This window comes from Suricata suricatta, chromosome 9 (assembly GCF_006229205.1).
Source record: "Suricata suricatta isolate VVHF042 chromosome 9, meerkat_22Aug2017_6uvM2_HiC, whole genome shotgun sequence".
Classification (NCBI taxonomy): Eukaryota; Metazoa; Chordata; class Mammalia; order Carnivora; family Herpestidae; genus Suricata; species Suricata suricatta.
This window is the reverse complement of record NC_043708.1, coordinates 25,859,769-25,880,172: the sequence shown is the minus strand read 5'-3', so window position 1 is coordinate 25,880,172 and position 20,404 is coordinate 25,859,769. Positions and strand designations below refer to the sequence as shown.

The following is a 20,404-nucleotide window of genomic DNA, read 5'->3' as shown; positions in this document are numbered from 1 at the left end:
TGAACTTAAAAAAAAAGAAACTTAAGACAAAGTTGGTGCTTAACTGACTAAGCCACCCAGGCACCCAGAACAATAATCTTTGTAACTTTTGAAAAGAAAATTCAACTGTAGTCATTCAATAACTGTTGAATAATTATTAAATGAGTGAACAAACAAAGAATAAAAGATATACAGTACTGGTGAATCAACGTTTATCTCTAGCAATGATCAATGACTCACTTCAGAAGGATATAATGTGGAAATGTTCTTGTAATAGTTCTTTCCTATAGCTAGAAGTGAATAGAAAGCTGTTTTCCCCCCAAAATCTGATAAAACTGTGTAATTATACAAAACAAATAAATATTTTGGGGGGTGAGGAAGGGTGGGGGGGACAGAGGATCCAAAGTCGGCTCTGTGCTGACAGCAGTGAGCCCAAAGCGGGGCTCAAACTCACAAACCATGAGATTATGACCTGAGGCACCCAGGAACCCCAAAAGCTTTTTATTTAAATGAAGACTCAATTATAAAATTAAAAACACTTGCCAATTATTATTGCTCCCAGAGAACATCTCTTAGTGGCTTCTAGACTTTCCTGATGAATTAATAAATTGAACTCTAAAATATCTCTTAAAGAAGGGACTGAGTAGTACTTAGCTATTGAACAGATTCTTCCTAGATCATAAACACAGTTTAACTGCAGGAAGTGAAGGTAACACCCCTCATTACTCACTCTTTCCTTCCTAAATTATATTAACGGAAAAGCCTTGACTGCTTAATCAAGAAAATAATAGTGCTGACGGGAGGTCCCCAAGGTGGGGGTTAGATTGGCAGGGAGGACTCCATCCCATACTCTCTTACTCATTACCTATGAAGGATTCCAGCTTTATGGATACAGCTCACTGCTGAAACAATCTGGAATAGGTACCACACCACCATCTGCAGGAAAAAAATGAATTATATTTGGACTGGAAACAAACAAAAATCCATTTAAATAAAGACACACACTAAAACAAAACCAAGGAAGCTGCAACCAGAGGTTATGATTCAACATGACCTTATATCTCGTACTTGGAGGTTGAGTAGGCAAAGGAAAGTGGCAGGGGTAAAAATAAAAAGCAGGTCCTCATAAAACAATTCCAATGTCATTATAAAAGGTAAAATGGTGACGCAGAGTTGTGGAGAGAAATCCAAGAAGAATGCAAAGGTATAGAAAACTGGGCATACTGGTATGCAGTAACAGAACCGGGAAAGAAAGCCCATAGAGAATCATGATGTGGAGGTAAACCGTTTTAGCTATAGACAGCATCCTTGTTAGAGGTTTCCTTTCTCATTAATATCAACCAGAGTCTGGAGGGAGTCTGAACAAAAGGAAAAAAACACTCTTCATTGTTGGAAGAGTAAATAGAGAACTAGAATGCAAGAATCACAACATCACAAGTCTAGCTTCCTTCCACAGAAATATGAATTACCTCTTCCTCAAACAACTTGTCCTTCTGACGAAGGATTTTGTCATACAGGTTCCCACCTGCAATTAAAAGAGAGACAGGTTTGAATTGCTTAATGAAGGTCAAAGCTTGGCTTCTGTACCCACCAGGGTTTTAACAGGTGACCCAAAGAAATGAAGGATTCTGCCTCCTCTCCGAAGGAAACCCCTTTTTCTCTCATGGCTCTTTACAAACTCTTCCCATCCCTCAAGTACTGTATCTAAGCTATTCTTTAAAGATTCTCTCCCTAACAAAAAAGGCTCAGTACTACAAAAACAGGAAGTATGACATTTTTAGAAAAGAAGGCCACTCCTATATTATCCCAATTAGCAAAATACCTTGAATGTCTTCAAAATCAGAGGATTTTCTTTTCTAGAACTCTTTTTAAAGGGACCTGCAATATTTTTGTAACAATTCTCTGAAGTGTGACTACTGGAACACTGGGTACCTGTGATGCAATGTTCTGCACATACAGGTGTATCTCAAGAACTTCCTCTTCTTTCTACTGCATTCTGAACAGGTTTCCCGTAATTTAGGGTACACCTCGATTGTTTCCAGTCATTACTCTCTTTGCTAACTCCTTCCTGTGGAATACGTCTGAATTTGATTCTCCTTTTCCTTTATCAAGTGACAGACTGCAAATGATCAGGGTTCACTTTACTTCCTACCTGCAAATATAACTCATGCTTTAGCCCTGGCTCAGTTTCACAACTTCTTTCCCCCTGCAATTTAGTAACTTGGCACTTCAGCAAATCTACCACTGTTCTAGTCCCTCCTAACCACAAAGGAAGTTACTACTTGTGGCTTCTGCTACTTTAGAAACCTCTAATATAATCTCGTACATTTAGGGTTGATCAGAACCAGGAACAACCCTGGTGCACGAGAGCCAAGACAAAAAATTAGAATTCTAGGAGCTTTCTCTTGAGATTTGAGTGAAGAATATGCTGGGACTTCCTTAGCATATAGCTCAAGAAAGGGCTTTCGGGGTTCTCCTACGTAATGAGGACAATAGCTAGGAGAGTTATGTATTAAAGATTTACTACATACCAAGCATGATGCTCAGGGCTTTACATGTTCATTTAATACAACATCCCTAGGAGGCAGGTACTGTTTATTAATCATCTTGTATTAAGATGAAGAAATGAGGCACGGAGAAGTTTCTTTTGCAAAGTTGCAGCGTTAAGAAGCAGTGGAGCTTGGGATATGGGTTTAGAATCCTATTTTTGTAGCAAATGAGCTATATATACTGCTATCTTACAAGCGAAACAGTCCAAAGAATTCAAAGACCAGATATATGAAAGCCATGCTCTGTGTCATTTTCATTCCGCTATGATCTTTGAACCGCTCTTCAAAAGGATGGTTTTGGCTGAGTCAATATAAATAAATGTCCCTTATAAGATTTCATTCAATACTATATCAAGCAGTGGCAAGCCACACTGTGTCTCTAGTGCCTAATTAGATGTCTCACATTAATGCCTAACTCATGTTAATTCAAGAGAAAAACCTTGAAAAGTGAATGTAAAATTCAACTGGATATTTTGAGGATGAAACTATAAGCATAATAGAGAATTTGAGTATGCAGTATGCAGTATTCCTTCCCTCCTTTGGTAAATCGCTTCAAAATTCTCCACAGTCTGAACTCACTTCTCTTAAACTCTAGAAATCCATTTAAAGTTGTTTGTCTTTTTTTTTTTTCCAAGTAGGCTTCACACCCTGTGCAGAGCCCAATGTGAGGCTTACATTCACAACCCTGAGATCAAGACCTGAGCTGAGATCAAGAGTTGGATGTTCAACTGACCCATTCACCCAGGCATCCTTCCATTTGAAGTTTTTAATCAATGCATATGCCTCTAATTTTCCTCTCCCCCCTCAAGGGAAGTACAAACACAGTAACGTCTTGCCTGGGGAGGTCCGGCTGAACCCCACCTTACCATTACAATACTCCAGCTCGATCAGCAGAGTGGTGTTGTCCATGAAATGATTGTAGTAGGCAAGAATGTTGTCGTGCTGCAGCAGCGCCAGAATAACAATCTCGTTCAAGGCGTCACGACGTTCCTTCTCCGACAGTCGGGTCAGGTCGACTTCCTTCCACACAACCAGTGAGTCATCCTACAACACAGTAATAGAGGTACCGTGCTTTCCTCCAGCCTGGCAGAGGACGAATCCACACCTGGATCTGTAAGCCTAGAAGGAACACTTCCTAGATGGGCAGAGAGCGACTTCTTTTATTTTCTCCTTTAAACAAAACAGGAACAGAATTTAAAGATTCTTCATACAATTAAGCTTTATCATTTACTGCAGGACTAGGGAAAGCAAAGCACTAAGATGCTATTACAGTGCTGCTACATTCAAATGTGCATTGTGTCAGTTCCAGATAAAAATATGAGATAGAGATAGATCTCAAAGATTCTTACTGAAGGACAGCATGACAAACTGCTAGTCATGATAAGCATTGTAGGAGGGCTAGAATACTGGAGAACTGGAGAACTGGAGAGACGGGTTATCTATAGCTGACCGGAGTTTCTTATAAAATGGAAACATTAAACTTATGTCTAATTTTACAAATTTAGATTTCTCTAGTGATTTCTGTTTATGCTTTCTGGAGAGGAATAAGTCATGCCTAAGGGCTGAGTTCACTTCCCTCACCTGCCCCGTCTCCTATAACTTTTATGTATCACGTTTCCCTCTATCCATTGACAACTTACTTGCAGCTCCCAGTATCCACTCCCATTCATAACACTCAAATTCTTTCCTGATACTGCTCCTTAGCCCAGAAACATCGCCATGCACATCACTCTATTTTTTCTAATGATTCTGCTAATAAGCCTTTTATACTATGGGGGGAAGGGAAGGGAGATCCTGATAAACTTTCTACTGTGCATTTATTCGGTGCGACCATTCCCTATAGAACTCACACACTAAAATGATTTTTGTCGATCCTTTTTCATTTATATACACATACAACTTAAATGCTATTTGTTTACTCACAGGGCTACCTTGTCTTCCCATCGAAATATAAGCTTCTTGGACAAAAGGGCTGCTTCTCATTAAACCTTTGTACATTCACAGACCTACTAAACATTTAGCCATATAGATAATGTGCCATTTTTTGAGAAGTGTAATCAAATTTAAATAAGCTAATCTCATCAAGGGCAACATGATGGAACAGCATGGATAAGGAGAGGTGAAACTCTGTTCTAGCCCAAGATTTACTTCTAATTTAAGTGTCAAGTCATTTAAATACACTTAGTGTCTTTAACTATAAAACGGTAACGGTAATGCTCACCTCCTCTTTCTTATATTTTGAGTACAAATAAGAAAGACAGAATACTAACAGTAACCCTAACATCATGCATTAATGCAGCATTAGAATAAAAAAGAACACTTGAACATTTTGTCTTGCAATCACCTCTCTTCTCCATCCTTCAGCCTTAAAAGTACGCTAGCTTGAAACACACCCCAGAACTGCAGATGGATTACTGATGGATGAATCATCATCACCTACAGTCTTCAAGTTTAAGACTTTAGTGATCAAATCCAACTGATGGTTAGCTTTAGCAAGTACGGCCTCCACTACAGGTTTTTTTGTTTTTGTCTTTGTTTTTTTTACATCAGTATACATTCTGAACGAATCTCTTCAAAGGATGTGTATATATGCAATAGGCTGGGGGTGGGGGGATTACGTTTACATTAGGTTCTCAAAGGAATCTTTGCCTCCCACCTCCCAAGTTAAGAAACAGTGGCTTAGAATATGCCAAAAAGGCATTTCCCATGCATAACACTGCTGGATAAACACTGATGAAAAAAGCAACGACCTTCCCAATGACGTTCTAGAAAAATCGCCAATTAAGTGTTCGTACCTGAACTTAAAGATAACGGCATAGACAGTAGAGTTGACACTGATGTGGGAATTTGGAAGCTATGCCCCTCCTCTCCACCCCGACTACACAGCACGAGGAAGTTTTGACAAAACTTCCCTTCACATTCGTATGCCATTTAATTTACAGTTTGCAAAGTACTTTTCGTTCGACTCCCAAACGTAATAAGGGTTATTTTTCAAGGTAGTTATCATCAGCCCCAATTTACAGATGGGTAAACTAAGGCTCAGGGAAAGTTCAAGGACTTGCTCAGTTCCCCGGGTTCGACACAAACGACCAGTTAGTAACACCAGTGATCTGACGCACTCCCGGGCGGGTGAGCTGGAAGACCGGAGGCGGCTCTGAGACACACACCCTGCGGCTGCGCAAACCGAAGCGAGCACGAGGCGCAAGCCGCAGGCAAAGCCGGGAACCGGTCTGGGCTGGGAAGCGGGGCGGCGAAGGAGGGGCTGGGATGGCCGTAGCCAGGGGCCGCTACCTCGGTGCGGCGGTACAGCGTGGCCTCCCCGAAGGCGCCGCGGCCCAGGACGCGGATGGGGATGTAGTGCAGCTCCTCCTGCTCCGCCGCGCCGCCGCCGGCTCGCGGCCCCGGACCAGCACTGGGCCCCGGGCCCGAGTCCCCGCCACCCCCGGACTCGCTGCCAAAGTCCGAGTTGATGGAATCGCAGTGTCGCTCGTACTCGCCCAGCACCGACATGGCGGCGGCCGCGGGACCGGCCTGCGTGTCCCCGGCGGCGCTGACCGCGCTGCGCCTCTCTCGCTTCAGACGCCGGCCAGCGGCTCCGTCAGCCCCGCCACCCCGCGAGGCTCCATGGTGGCTCCTTCCCCCCCTGACCCGGAAACAGTTCCGGTGCTTCCGGCCCGGCGGGCTTTTCCTCCGCCTGCGCTGGTCCACTTGCTTAGTGCGGCGGCCTCGGCTTCCCTCCCTCCCGGGCGGGCCGGGCTAGACGGGCGCTGGTGGGGACGCTGTGGGGCCGAAGGGCTTCGGCCGCTGCAAGAGATCACCGACGGGTCTGTAGACCCCCTCTCCCGATCCCTGGCCAGGTCCCCAGACAGCTTCGAGGTCCGGAGGTCACATCTTGGCGCCAGGCCTATCTCAAGGGCAAGTGATTCCACTTTGGACAGTGCTCTTTGTTTAGGGAGATATTAAAGATACTAGAGTAAGCGGAAATAGTTACTGTCTGTCATCTCAGTCTCTGGGCCCAGTTATTTCTCCCAGAACCATCCTAGGTCCTCCCCGTTGTATACAGCTCCAAAAATAATTTAAGTCAACTCTCCTGACACTCTTTTCCCAGATTTAACATTCTCCTTCCGTGTGTCTTTCCAAATCTTTGACCGTCTGATCTTAGGCATTATTTGAGCACTGGGTATCAGTGTATTTGAGGGTGGGAAATCTACAATAAGATGCTCCTTACTCTTAAGTCACTAGGAGAATTTTAATAACAGTGAAAAAAAAATATGTTCCAACAGTTGACCTTGGGCAACTTTACGTTATCAAATTTTTAAAAATCTGTAAAGCTGTAGGAATATGACCTACCTCACAGAGACCAGTTAACTTTTGTTATGTTCCTGACACTATGCTAAAGGTTTGCTTTTCTTGTGTCATCCCATTTAAACTTTATCTTACTCTTACTCTAAAGAAGGAACTGAGGGGCACCTGGGTGGCTCAGTCGGTTAAGTGTCTGGCTTCTGGCTTTGACTCGGGTCATGATCTCATGGTTTGTGGGTTCAAGCCCTGCATCGGGCTCTGTGCTGACAGCTAGCTCGGAGCCTGGAGCCTGCTTCAGATGCTGTGTCTCCCTCTCTCTGACCCTCCCCTGCTCATGCTGTATCTCTCTGTCTCTCAAAAAAAAAAAAAAAAAAAGGAACTGAGATACAGAGGTTAAGTAACCTGCACATTGTTACACGGCTAGTAAGAGGAGCCACGAGTCCAGCAATCTGGATCCCCATCTTTCAGAGAGCACAGTGTTTGGGGTGTCATGGCTGGAGGTCAGGGTGTATGTGGGGTAGAAGCAAGAGAAGACGGGGCCACAGGAGCTTTCCTGTGGGCAATGAAAAGTTATGCAACATTGTAAAGCAGAGGAGTATATGATTAGTGACCATATGTCCTAATTTGCTGGGGAAGTCCTACTAATTTATGCCCCGACCCCCCATAACTAATAGAGCTTTATTTTGCTCACGTGCCCAGCTCAGACAATAAACTATAATACAGTCACCTTACATAAGACCAAAGACCTATTTTACAAATAACTCTGATGACAATGTGGAGGACAAAGACTGGAAGCAGGGAGATCAGTTAAGAGGCAACTTAATAGTCTACGAAAAGAAAAGGCACCAAAAGTATTTATCTGTGTGAGTGAAGAGGAGTTCCAGATTTGAGAAATCCATTTGAGGAACATTAAAACTTTGTGATTAGTTGGGATGTGGTTGATGAGGTAATTCTGAGTGGAAGAGAGTCCCTTCCTGATTTTTGATGAGGTGGATAGTGACAGCAAGGAGAGGATAAAGACAAGTGGCAAGATGGGGTAGGGGAGTTGTGAAGGATGAGTTTACACTCCTCTGACCTCTCTGCAGGTCATCAATGTCCCTTTCATTTTTGTATGTATGTGTGTGTTTAAGAGAGGGTGTTCGAGCATGCCAGTGGGGGAAGGGCAGTGAAAGAGAGAATCCCCGGCTCTGCACTGTCAGCGCCGAACCCAATGCGGGGCTCAAATCCACGGAAGTGAGATCATGACCTGAGCCAAAGTCAAGAGTTGGTCGCTTAACAAACTGAGCCACCCAGGCGCCTACCCTGTGTATGATAACCTACACTCTGCATAACCTTCCACATTGGGTCTGAATGAGAGTACAAGGAGACTTGTCTCCCTTAATCTGGATCCAATACTTCTTTCTGTACGCTAGTCTTCAGAATGAGGGTCTGCTTATCCGGCACTGGTACTTTAAGCCTCTTTTTCATATGCAAAGCAATCCAGAGTGAACACAGCTCTCCCAGCAGGTCACATCACTTCTTTGCAATGCTTATCTGTAAAATGCTGATGTCTTGTTATGTTTACTTCATTGTCTCTCTCCATTCATTAGAATATTAGCTTGTAAGAGCCTGGACTTTGTGCTCTTGATTATCAGCACCTAGAAAAGTGCTTGATATTCTAGGCTTAAAATGTATTTGATGAATGAGTATCAGGTCATTATTATCTCCAATGTAGAGAACCTTTTTTAAACCTAAATGCAAGCCTGACTGATAACTCTTGTCATATTTTATTTTGAAGTCTTCATTCCAGGATGCCAGATTATAGATATTTTAAAAATTTGAATTCATTCTGCAAACACCGAGTACCCATTTGTGCCAGGTGCTGAGTTACAACAGGAAACAAAATAAACATGGTTACTGCTCTCATGGAGCTTACAGTCCATGTAACAAATAACCACGCAATCACAACTGTGTAAGTGCTATAGTTAAGTACAAGCTTCCGGAAAGGAATTGAGGAGGGGCATCTTTCCAAGCAAAACTTGCTGGGTTAAGTGAAGGCTTCCTGAAGGAATATCCAAAATGTTAAGTCAGTGATGGGTAAACAAAGTAGGGAGATCATTCTGGATAGATGCTATTCCATTTACTTTGTATTCGTTACAAGGCACTTTGAGGATAGATATTACTTCTTATCTGAGTTTACTTCAGAGCTTAGCTCAGCACATTAAACAGAATATATGTTTAATGTTTTTTTTAGTTTTTATTTTTTTGGTTAAAGGAACTGAAAAAACAATTACTTAAAATAAAAAGTGAATAGGTTTCAGCCAAAGCTTAAAAACTTGTTTTTCTGGGGGCTCCTGGGTGGCTCAGTCTTGGTTAAGCACCTGACTCTTGGTTTTGGCTCAGGTCATGATCTCAGTTTGTAGGTTTGAGCCCTGTGTCAGGCTTTGCACTGACAGTGTAGAGCCTGCTTGGGATTCTCTCTTCCTCTCTCTGCCCCTCCCTTGCTTGTGCTTTCTCTCTCAAAAATAAACAAACTTAAAAAATTATTTTTTCTGGCATCTTTGCCAGAGGAATGATCATTTTCTATAGCTTGGTTACCCAGATATTGTAAGTTGTTCTAGTTATAATGGATAGATAGAAGTTTAACAAATGTCCTGTCCTCTTAGAGAATACAGAACAGAAACACTCATGCTCGTTCATTACACTACATATAAATGAAACTAAACATCTGGCCTTGGAATATTTGTAAAAGTCCAGAAATACTGAACATTCTAAAGGTATAACTGATTTTAAAGTGCCTTTGGTAAAAAAGTGGGTATTTCCAGGTTTTATTTTAACCAGTAAATAGAATGCTGTAATTGCAGACATTCCCAGTTGTTCATGGCAGCTCCCTGGGGCTGCAGAATCACTGGAAAGATGAAAGAATCTACCACAGTGCCAAGCAAACTCTTTACCTTCACTTCCCAGTTCAGTAGACTCTAGCTGCAGGCAGCCACGGAACACCTGAACTGGGGCTAGTCTGAACGGAGATGTGCTGGAGCTGTAAAATGCGCGTGCATTTCAAAGACTTTATATGGGGAGAAAAAGGCAAAACATTCACGCATCTTTTTTCTACTGACTACGTGTTGAAATGCTATTCAGGATATAGTAGATATATTAAAACTAACTTCACCTGTTTCTTATTGTGGCACTGGAAAATTTAAAACTCCCCACAGGGTTTATGTTATGTGGGATACCACTACAGCAGACTGATAGTCTGCACAATACATACTACCATTTAACAAGGATGTGATACTGTTGAGACTATCAAGTTCATTTAGAAGTTTTAAAATCAGGGGCAACTGGGTGGCTCAGCTGATTAGCGCCTGGCTCCTGGTTTTGGCTCAGGTCATGATCTCTTTGTTCATGGATCTGAGCCCCACACTGGGCTCTGTGCTGGCCGTATGGAGCCTGCTAGGAATTCTCTCTCTCTCTGCCGCTGCCCTCCGCCCCCCAGCTTGCACTTTTTCTCTCTCAAAATAAGTAACTTTAAATCTCTAAAAGTATATCATCAGTGAGAAATAAGACATTTTTGATATTAAAATAGTTACATTCAAATTTGGGAATCACTACTTTATAGATTGTAGATTCACCAACAAACTTATCCCCTGTTTTTGGAGGGAATGGAGGTAGCGGGGAAGCACGATGCCAGCTAGTGATGTGCAAGCACTTCAGGTTGACCCCTTGGAAGGAAGCTTTATGAAAAATGTTCAACTGTAAGTAAAAAGGAGGAGAAAATGGCCTTTACCTGGTGGGTTGGGTTTTGCATAAATGTGAGGGGCAAAAATGCAGGTCCTAAGAGGTTATAAATTGTAAGAGGTATTTTCAGAATAGAAGGCAAAGGAGAAGACACTCTGTAGGAATAATTCCACTAGCAGTTTCCAAAAGAGAGAAGCTACAGAAAATGCTTGACTCACAGAACCCTATTTTGCCTTTCAGAAGATGTGTACTATTATGTTTATATACACATTATATATAGCTTACATATTTATATGTAAAATAAAATTAGCTCAAACTTTATCCATCTGCGATAAATCACATGCAATTTTGTCTCTAATTCATCACAGATAATTTGTCATACTTTAAAACTGAAGAATATGGAAGAATTATTGTCAATTCAGATAAAGAGATACTCAAGAGTAACAGAAAAATACACCTAAGATGGTTTCTGCTAGCGTTTATTTGAGAAAAGTTACACAAAAGTCCCCAATCCAACACTTACAAGTAAATCTGTAGAAATCCCACATACCTCTTTCCGTTAAACAAACAGAAAAATGGCTTCCAATAGAAGTTTATGACAATGGTATAACAATGCTTAAACTATATTGTTCCTATCTAGAATATAGACTGTGTTAAATAGGCTCAAAATGGAGGGAAGCCGATAACATCCCCATTTTTAAAGGTGATTTGTTCTTGCACTAGTCTTTTATAAAATATAAGTAATTTTTACTCTTTCAATCAAATCAAAGTGTAATTATCAATGAACTTTAAACTTTAAAGCACAAGGTCCAAGTTGGTATTTTTGGCATGAGTAAAAGGGAAGGACATGGAAAAAAAAAAATCCCAGTTTCACAAAATCACTTTCAGGAACAAAAACATCGGCAAAATAAATATTCTCCTCTCCTATCTTTTTCTTTGCCATTTTATCAGAACAAAAGGATATAACCAACTGAAGAACTTTCACTGCTTCTGAAAAAGGGGAAAGGCACCAGTCAAAAATAGGAGACTTTACTGGGCTAATGGTATAGAACAGAAGTTGACCTTTAGATGTTAAAGAATGGATCTGACCCACAAACTCGGTTATTCTCTTCCCTACTTGGACGTATCCTCTGTTGTCTAGTATATGTAATACTCAACACCTGCCGTCCTTCTGGCGAGGATTTGGCTGCCAAGTTCTCAGAGCCGTACCTATCAATTCCTACCAGCAGATGGCAATGTCACACAAATTAATGAAAGAACCACTCTGCCACACTAGAGAAATTGTTACAGGGGGCCAAGTGAGGAGGAAAAAGGGCTCTGGGGTTCACAGTAGCTGGAACATTAATAGAAGAGCCTGAGATTTCAACAACATAACTCACTGCCTCTTCCACTTTTGTACTTTAAGCTGGTCATCACAGCAGTGTTCGCTGTAAATTCTGACACACCGCTTCTTAACTGCGAGTGCTCTGCCCTAGTCCTGGAATTCGTACCACTGTGATTAGACAAGCCCTGTACAGTCACTAGGGGTTAAAAAAGAGGTCACAGAAAGGACCAACTCCTACCCACTTTCCTGGGTGGAGTGGAGACATTTTCAAGTGGTAGTATTTTTCATAACTGTTTACAATCATGGTCATTTGTATCCATACCTTTACTTACTTCTTAGTATTGGCCCTTAGGCACCTTATATTCCCACAGCGATTCTTGGCTTTACTTTCACAACATGCATCTTCAAACATTTACTCTGTTCATAATCCTCCCAGATATGTGTGTGTGTGTGTGTGTGTGTGTGTATGTGTGTTTTTAAATACCTCATATGTCTTAATTTGCTAGATGGAACACATAAGGACAGGAATTAAGTCAGTGACTGGCCATGTAGAAGAGTTGGTAAATTTTACTTATATTTTCCTTGGTAGAAGTTAGAAATTCAAGCAACCACACTCCATCAGTAGAGCATGCAACTCTTGATCTCAGGGTTATAAGTTCGAGACCCACCCACATTGGGTGTAGAGATTAAAAAAAAAAAAAATCTAAAAAAAGAAGAAATTCAAGCAACCACTTATCTAACAAAGGATTTGTATCTAGGATATATAAGGAACTCTCAAAACGTAATGTAGAAAGAACAATCTAATTAGAAAGTGGGCAAAAAGGATATGAATTGATATTTCATTGAGGAAGATATATAGATGGCAAATAAGCACATGAAAAGATGTTCGACATCATTTGCCAATTGGATAATGCAAATCAAAAGCATAATGAGGTATTACTACACACGCCTACTAGAAGGACTAAAATAAAAATAACGGCAATAGCAAATACTGGTGAAGATTCAGAGAACCTGGTTTGGACACACACTGCTGGTGGGAAGGTAAATGGCAGTCACTCTGGAAAAAGGACTAGGTGGCTTCTTACAAAAATAAACACATGCTTACCATACTGCCCTTTGGGCACTTACCCAGAGAAACAAGTATTTACGTTCACATGAAAACCTGTGCATGAAAGTTCACAGCAGCTTTATTAGAAATGGCCAAAACCCGACAACCCCGGTGTCCTTCAATGGAGGGATGGCTAAGCAAACTGTGGCGCACCCATGCCACGGAATACTACCGAGCAAGCAAAGGGGGCAGGCTATTGATAACATGCAACAACCTGGATGGATTTCAAGGGAATTATGATGAGTTCAAAAAGCTAATCTCGGAAGGTTACATACTATATATAGGATTCCATTTATAAAACGTTCTTGAAATGAGATGGAGAACAGATCAGTGGTTGCCAGAAGGTGGGGCTCTGGGGTAAAGGAGGTGGCTGTGGTTATAAAAGGGTCGTAGCATAAGGGATAGAAGAGTTGGACAGTTCTGCATCTTGCGGTGGTGATCACACAAATCTCCACCTGATAAAACTGCATAGGACTAAACACACATAAATACACGAAAAAGGTTCAGGCAGTTAGCACAAATATTTTAATTCTCTAAAACGAAGTTTTCTTTAAGAATTATCTACAGTTCAAAGCTCACTTCTATGGGGTGTCCCATCAATCACCCTTTTAAGAGACATAAAATAATGAAAGAATATCACCAGAAGCTACCTAAACATCTCAGCTAAGAGTCAAGAGAAAGTTAAGTGTGTCTTCACACAGAAACCCAAAGAGGATAATCAGAACGAAACAAGTTCAACATGGTCACACATACCTTGGTGAAGGAACTAGAGTGGAAGCTCAAACTGGTGAGCGAGTAAGAAAAGGAAAAAAACATGGTTCAAACACAGCACAGGAGGAAACCCAGTACAAATGCTGGCTTTGGCATTAGCTAGGTAACCCCTATTTTTTGTCACAGATGACTCTAATCATAGTCCTGTTGTTGCAAAACCAGTCCAAATCCTACCAAGTTAAAAAGAAGTCCCTCACTGACTTGTCGTGTGTAGGTGGTAACCCATGTCCTCCCACACCAAAAGAGACCAGTTCTGGCAAGAAAGCTCCAATGTGCCTTGATGGCGCGGTCAGTAGGCTGCCTGAGGCCAGGCTCGTCCCAGCGATGTTCAGCTGGCTGAGATACAGGTGGGAGGGGGCTGGGCCTTATTACTCAATCAACTTCTTGGCCTTGAAGAAGCGACGCAGGTAGAAGACCTGCCAGGTGGCTAGTCCAATGAGGCAGAACATTGAAAAGATGCTGAAGTACAGGACCCGAGTATTTGTGGACTCTAAAAAAAACAAAAATGTTACAAGTGTAATGAAGTGAGGTTCAGCAGGCTCAACTGCGGCCAGCGGGGAAAGGCCATTAATTAACTCCACTCAGTCCCTAGGCCAAGCAGTAGGATTTTGGATTGTTTTTCTTAAAATTTCACTATTCTATATAGAAATGTTAAAAATCACAAAGATTAGCACTATCAGTTTGACCCACAATAAGCTGAGAATGTGGTCAACTGCATATCACAGAAGAACTTCCTATGCCCTTGAAAATCTAACAGAACTCATTCACCTGCAGAAGCAACAACACTGAAGTAAGTGATCATCCCATCACCCCACCCCTACCCCCCATTTGGCAAAACTGAGAAAAGAGGTCTGTTGCCTTTGTGAAGAGACAAGAGCTGCCTTTCCCTCACCATTGGTATCTCGCATCTCCTCCTCTCGTTTCTTCATGTAGGCAAAGTCATTAACGATGGATTCGGAAAGGTCTTCTAGACGTCGGAGCTCCACTTCTAAAGGTTTGAGCTTCTCAACCTTGGCAATCTGGAAGAGAAAGGAATTATGAACCTGCTCCTTGAAAAAACTGCTCTTTGATTAACACCTCCTTAGAAGTACTGTAATAAGGTAGGCTATCAAGTGAAATATATCATTTTCCTGAGATTTTGGATTTTAATAAAGCATTTTACTTTACCCTTCTACTCATGTCCAAGAAACAATTTTATCAGCATAAGAAGTGTGAGAGTCATAATATTAGATGTGATTTTAAAAGAAACCCGCCAAATTTCCAACAGGGAATGCACAGGAATGAGAGAGAATGTGTAAGTATAACATTAAAATAATAACTCAAACTACAAAATTAGAAAATTCTGGTTTGCTTATTTAAATCCCAAAATAGCTTTAAGGTTTCTATCAGAGCTCCAGAGCCCAGATTCCTAGGTCTGCTACAAAAGAAATTACACTGCATTTTTGGTTTTTAGAATTACACAGCCAGTTATCAAAAGAAATCTCCAAGGACTTCCTTGTATGCTAAGGAATGAAGGATGTGAGAAATGAATTGTTTTCCTTTCTCAATTTAGACCACTGTGAAACCTCCAAGAGCATCCAGTAACTAAAGGCAGATATGATAAAAGCAAGGATTTCATTATTATATTTGTTTTATCCTATCAACCTTAGGTTATGAATTGCTTTTAAATGGGGATATGCCACCAGAGCTTTCCAGATCTTAAAACTCATATACCAGGCTGTTTTTAAATTTTTCTTACATAGAGAATTCTCCAAAAATTCTTTTCCTTGGAGCACCTGGGTGGCTCAATCAGTTAAGTTGTCTGGTTCTTGATTTAGGCTCAGGTCATGATCTCTTAGTTTGTGAGCCCCATGTTGGGCTCTGTGCTGACAGTGCAGAGCCTGCTTGGGATCACCTCTCTCCACCGCCCTCTCTGTCTCCCTCCCCCTGCTTGTGTGTGCGTGTGCACACTCTCTCTCTCAATAAACTTTAAATAAATAAATACTCTTTCCCTATATCTGCTTCTTTACTATACCATATGTTCTCTCTACAACTCCTTACTTTTTCTTCTTTGTCCAACTCACTTTCTTTGTTCTTTTCCTCTGTTAATGTTAACAGCAGTTCACACAGGATGAAAAGGAAGAGTTTTAGGGTATTCTTATGTTCTCTTTGCTAATCTACATTCCTCACTGAACAGTTTTTAAAATAAAAGTTATTTTTAAAAAAACTAGAAACTGCTATTAAGATAGGGATATAAAAGTTAGGTTTATTTTTAAATAACATAAAATGGAATGAATTTGTAATGATCCATCTAAAGTTTTCTTTCACTGGATGTACATTTTCTTACATTTGTAAATTGTTGGCTACAGTTAATAGCGTGACTGACAGCTACGAAACAGAATAACGCTAACCGACTACAACATTTAACTAACAGTTAATGCATTTAGCAAACTCTCCTAGCTGCATGCCAAATGCCAAGTTTTGTCATTAACCTAGAATATGTATTAGTTAATTGATCTCATATAGAGCCGCAGAGCAAAGGAATTCCCCAGGGAAAAAGATACCAACACAAGAGATCTATCATAAGCTGAACTTTAGTCTGTTTCCCTCCGGGTCTATACTTTCGCCTCCAAAGCTCCTGAATGAGACAGAATAAAAGCAATTGCATGAAACTTCTTTAGCGATAAATGATTTAAGGCTCTCTAAAGAGAAGCTTGCAAAAAGGAATTGGAAGTGAAACTATGGCCCTGCCTCTGCCAGCTGAAAATATTATTTTAAAGAATTATTTGGGGGGGGTGCCTGGGTGGCTCAGTAGGTTAAGTGTCCGACTTCAGCTCAGATCATGATCTAGTGGTCTGTGAGTTCGAGCCCCGTGTTGGGCTCTGTGCTGACAGCTCAGAGCCTGAAGCCTACTGCAATTCTGTGTCTCCCTCTCTCTCTGCCCCTCCCCCATTCACGCTGTTTATCTCTCTCAAAATAATATATAAACATTAAAAAATTTTTAAAATTATTTGCAAGACTTTTTTTTATAGTTTATATTTATTTTTGAGACACAGAGAAATAGAGCATAAGTGGGGGAGGGGCAGAGAGACAGGGAGACACAGAATCTGAAACAGGCTCCAGGCTCTGAGCTGTCAGCACAGAACCTGATGCAGGGCTCGAACCCATGAACCATAAGATCATGACCTGAGCTGAAGTTGGCCATTTAACCAACTGAACCACCCATGTGCTCCTGGAAGACAACTTCTAACTCTTCCCACTTTTTGTTAAATGACAATAGGCCAAAAGCCTAAAACCTAAAAAAACTATGATAGAATTAAAATACACTTGGTACTGAGGATGGCCTTTGTAGATAATAGATCAAAAATCCTTCTCGCAATTCTTTTCCCGGAAGTAGTGTTCCATCCACTTTTCAGTTGTATAAGCAATACATAACATGTTCTGCTAAAAATTTCAACCATTCAGAAGCAAAGGGAGCAAGAACCAAAAGCCCACCTTCATAGGTAGCTCCCCAGTTCCCACATCCTCACCTTCCTTCTCAGAGCTAACCATAGTTACGAACTCGGTGTATATCTTTCTAGACCTTGTTGCAAGATAACACACTGTTTATGCTTTTGCATGCCCACAAATGTATACACAAACATACAATTAAAAACATATTTATAAATGGGATCATACTGCACACATTGCTCTATGGCTTGCTTTTTCTCATTTAGTAAGATCTTTCCAAAAACCTCAGGGCTTATAACTCACCTCATTCTTCCTAACTGCTGGACAGTATTCCATACTGCATACATGCCACTGGTCACGTAGTCATTCAAGTCCCCAACTCCTCTCCTCGTAGAGCTCCTACTCCAGACTCTAGCTCTATCATAACCAACCAGCCCAATTCCCACCTTCCAAGTTGACATTTCCTTGTGAAATCCCTGTTCTTAATTTGGTAAATTATTGTCAACATTCTATGAGTGGAATGAAGATCTCTTCCTAAAACACATCTCCGCCTAATAAATACCTGTATTCTTGATACCAATTTTAAATCTAGGAAACTTAAAGAATTGCCAAGAGATTAAAACAATGTGGGGGGCGCCTGGGTGGCTTAGTTGAGCATCCGACTTCAGCTCAGGTCACGATCTCACAGTCCATGGGTTTGAGCCCATGTTGGGCTCTTTGTGCTGACAGCTCAGAGCCTGGAGCCTGCTTCCGATTCTGTGTCTCCCTCTCTCTCTGACCCTCCCCTGCTCATGCTCTGTCTCTCACTCTCAAAAATCAATAAACATAAAAAAAAAAACCAAAAAAAAAAACCAAGGGGAAGTCTCTAATGGAAGGGACAAGTCTCCAAATTAAAAAAGTAAATAAAACAATGTTGAAAACTAATTTGCTATTCCAACCATCTAATACATCATGGATACTCAATGGTAAGTAACAATATGAATGGATATATATTTAATCTAAACTTAGAGATAAAAAAAAAAATGTAAAAAGCTATTTAAAAAAACATTTTAAGACCCTAACAACAATGCTTACTATGTGCAAGGTACCAAGATAAACGATGATCTCTGTCCCTAAGAAGCTCACAGTCGGGCAGAGAGGCTCATATAAAAAGCTATAGCCATAATATAAGGCATTATGTATTAACTTTTACAATAAAGGTATACATTAAAAGTGTAAAGGGGAAAAAAAGTATAAAGGAAAGGGGGTGCCTGGGTTCAGGTCATGATCTCATGGCTTGTGAGATCCAGCCCCATGTCAGGCTGGACAGGGCAGAGCCTGCTTGGGATTATCTCTTCCTCTCTCTCTGCCCCTTCCCTGCTCACACACTCTCAAAATAAAATTAAGAAAACTTTTTAAAAAAATGGAGAGGAAAGAAAGTAGCACATGATTAATCATAGTTGGAAGGATAAAGGAAAAGCTAACAGGAAGCGAGTGAGTTGAGACTCACCAATTCTGCAGGATTCTGAAGGAGCCGAGAGGCTGCAGGGAACTTGCACACCAGAACATGGAGGGAGGGAACTACAAGCCATGTTCAGGAGACCATAAGCTGTCTAGTCATAGGTAGCCTGATGTGCATGTGTGCGTGCACTCATGTGTCAACATACATACGTGCTTGGGGGAGGGCGTTGGCTAATAGCAAACATAAGGCTCAAAAGTTAGGCTGGAGTTAAACTGGAAAAGAGGACGAAGGTCTGTATAAGGAATCAGACCTGCCAAGATGTATCCAGAACATGGATGTATTTTACACCTTGTAATCTTGCTTAATCCTCATAACCCTATATGAGGTGAATATTGTTATCCCTAAATTCTTCAGGTGAGGAAATTAAAGTTCACAGTGTTAAATAACTTGCCCAAGTTCTCAGAGCTTGGTGGAGCTGAGACAGGAATCCAAGTGGGTGTGAGTTTATATTTTATTCTGTAGGTACTAAAAATTTGATGAAGGAAACTACCAGACTACACCAAGTTTTTTCTGGATCAAAGGTGAAGTGGTCAAGCTATGTTAGGCCTCAAGGATCTGGGTAAGTTGTCCAGTTTATTAGCCCAAACTTCCTTGGTATCATACTGCTATTATTCTCATTTTTACAGACTAAGAGAGTAAAATTTTTAAGCAAATTATCATCATTATTCTCAGAAAGACCCTCTTTGCTTGCCTAGGGCTAAGTATTCAGTGAGTATCATCAAGACTTTTTTCATAGGTGGTACAGAGAGCTAACAAGAAAACTGTTCTGCAGTTCTAAATGCCTGATCTAAGGTTCAAACTGTTTGTAAGAATGTGAAATTATAGGAGCACCTGTGTGGCTCAGTCAGTTAAATGTCTGACTTTGGCTCAGGTCATCATTTTAGGGTTGAGTCTGAGCCCTGCATCGGGTTCTGTGCTGACAGCTCGGAGCCTGAAGCCTGCTTCAGATTCTGTGTCTCCCTCTTTCTCTGCCCCTCCCCTGCTTATGCTCTGTCTTGAACACGCGCGCGCTCTCTCCCCCTCAAAAATAAATATTAAAAACAAAAATTTTTTAATAATGTGAAATTATACATGTTTCATGATGGCAAGCCACTATTCTATTTCTCTCTTCTTAGGCTGGAAGGATGATGTGTATTTTGTCAACAGCTAGATAAAAGCAAGGCCTATTTGACAGTGTCGTGTACCATCCGTTCTCCACTAGAGGGCAGCATTCCCCTTGTAGGCTGCATTTAGTCATTGAATAATCAAAGAGCTACAATGGACTTCTGAAGATGCCACAGTTATTCAGTCCTTTGGGTGGAAAACCAAGTCTAGGAGAACCATGGTCTCTTGACTCCCTACCCAAGAATCACCAAAGCTTTTATTCAGTATCAAAATTGCAAAGCTTTGGGACGCCTGGGTGGCTCGGTCTGTTGAACTTCCTGAGTTCGGCCTAGGTCATGATCTCATGGTTCAGGGGTTCAAGCCCTGCATCGGGCTCTGTTCTGACAGCTCTGAGCCTGGAACCTGCTTCAGATTCTCTTTCTCTCTCAAAAATAAATAAACATTAGGAGTGCGGGAGCGGTTCAGTCCATTAAGCAGCTGACTCTAGTTCAGGTCATGATCTTTCAGTCTGGGAGTCTGAGCCCCGAATCAGGCTCTATGTTGACAGCTTGGAGTCTGAAGGGTGCTTCAGATTCTGTGTGTGTGTCTCTCTCTCTCTGCACCTCCCCACTTGCACTCTT

At 41.3% G+C, this 20,404-nt stretch overlaps 2 protein-coding genes across 2 annotated transcripts in view; both read right to left on the bottom strand.

Moving 5' to 3' along the window:
* Positions 1-6,191, bottom strand: part of NEK9 (NIMA related kinase 9) — a 42,691-nt gene extending 36,500 nt beyond the window's left edge. The window contains exons 1-4 of the mRNA XM_029950850.1: positions 5,820-6,191; positions 3,395-3,572; positions 1,449-1,504; positions 845-915 (exon numbers count right to left, since the gene is read on the bottom strand). Of these exons, the coding sequence (XP_029806710.1) occupies positions 845-915; positions 1,449-1,504; positions 3,395-3,572; positions 5,820-6,038 (524 nt within the window). The 5' untranslated portion in view covers positions 6,039-6,191. The remainder of the gene's footprint in view (positions 1-844; positions 916-1,448; positions 1,505-3,394; positions 3,573-5,819) is intronic.
* Positions 6,192-11,010: 4,819 nt separating this feature from the next.
* TMED10 (transmembrane p24 trafficking protein 10) overlaps positions 11,011-20,404 on the bottom strand; it is a 41,284-nt gene continuing 31,890 nt past the window's right edge. Inside the window, exons 4-5 of the mRNA XM_029951306.1 lie at positions 14,643-14,769; positions 11,011-14,240 (exon numbers count right to left, since the gene is read on the bottom strand). Of these exons, the coding sequence (XP_029807166.1) occupies positions 14,119-14,240; positions 14,643-14,769 (249 nt within the window). The 3' untranslated portion in view covers positions 11,011-14,118. The remainder of the gene's footprint in view (positions 14,241-14,642; positions 14,770-20,404) is intronic.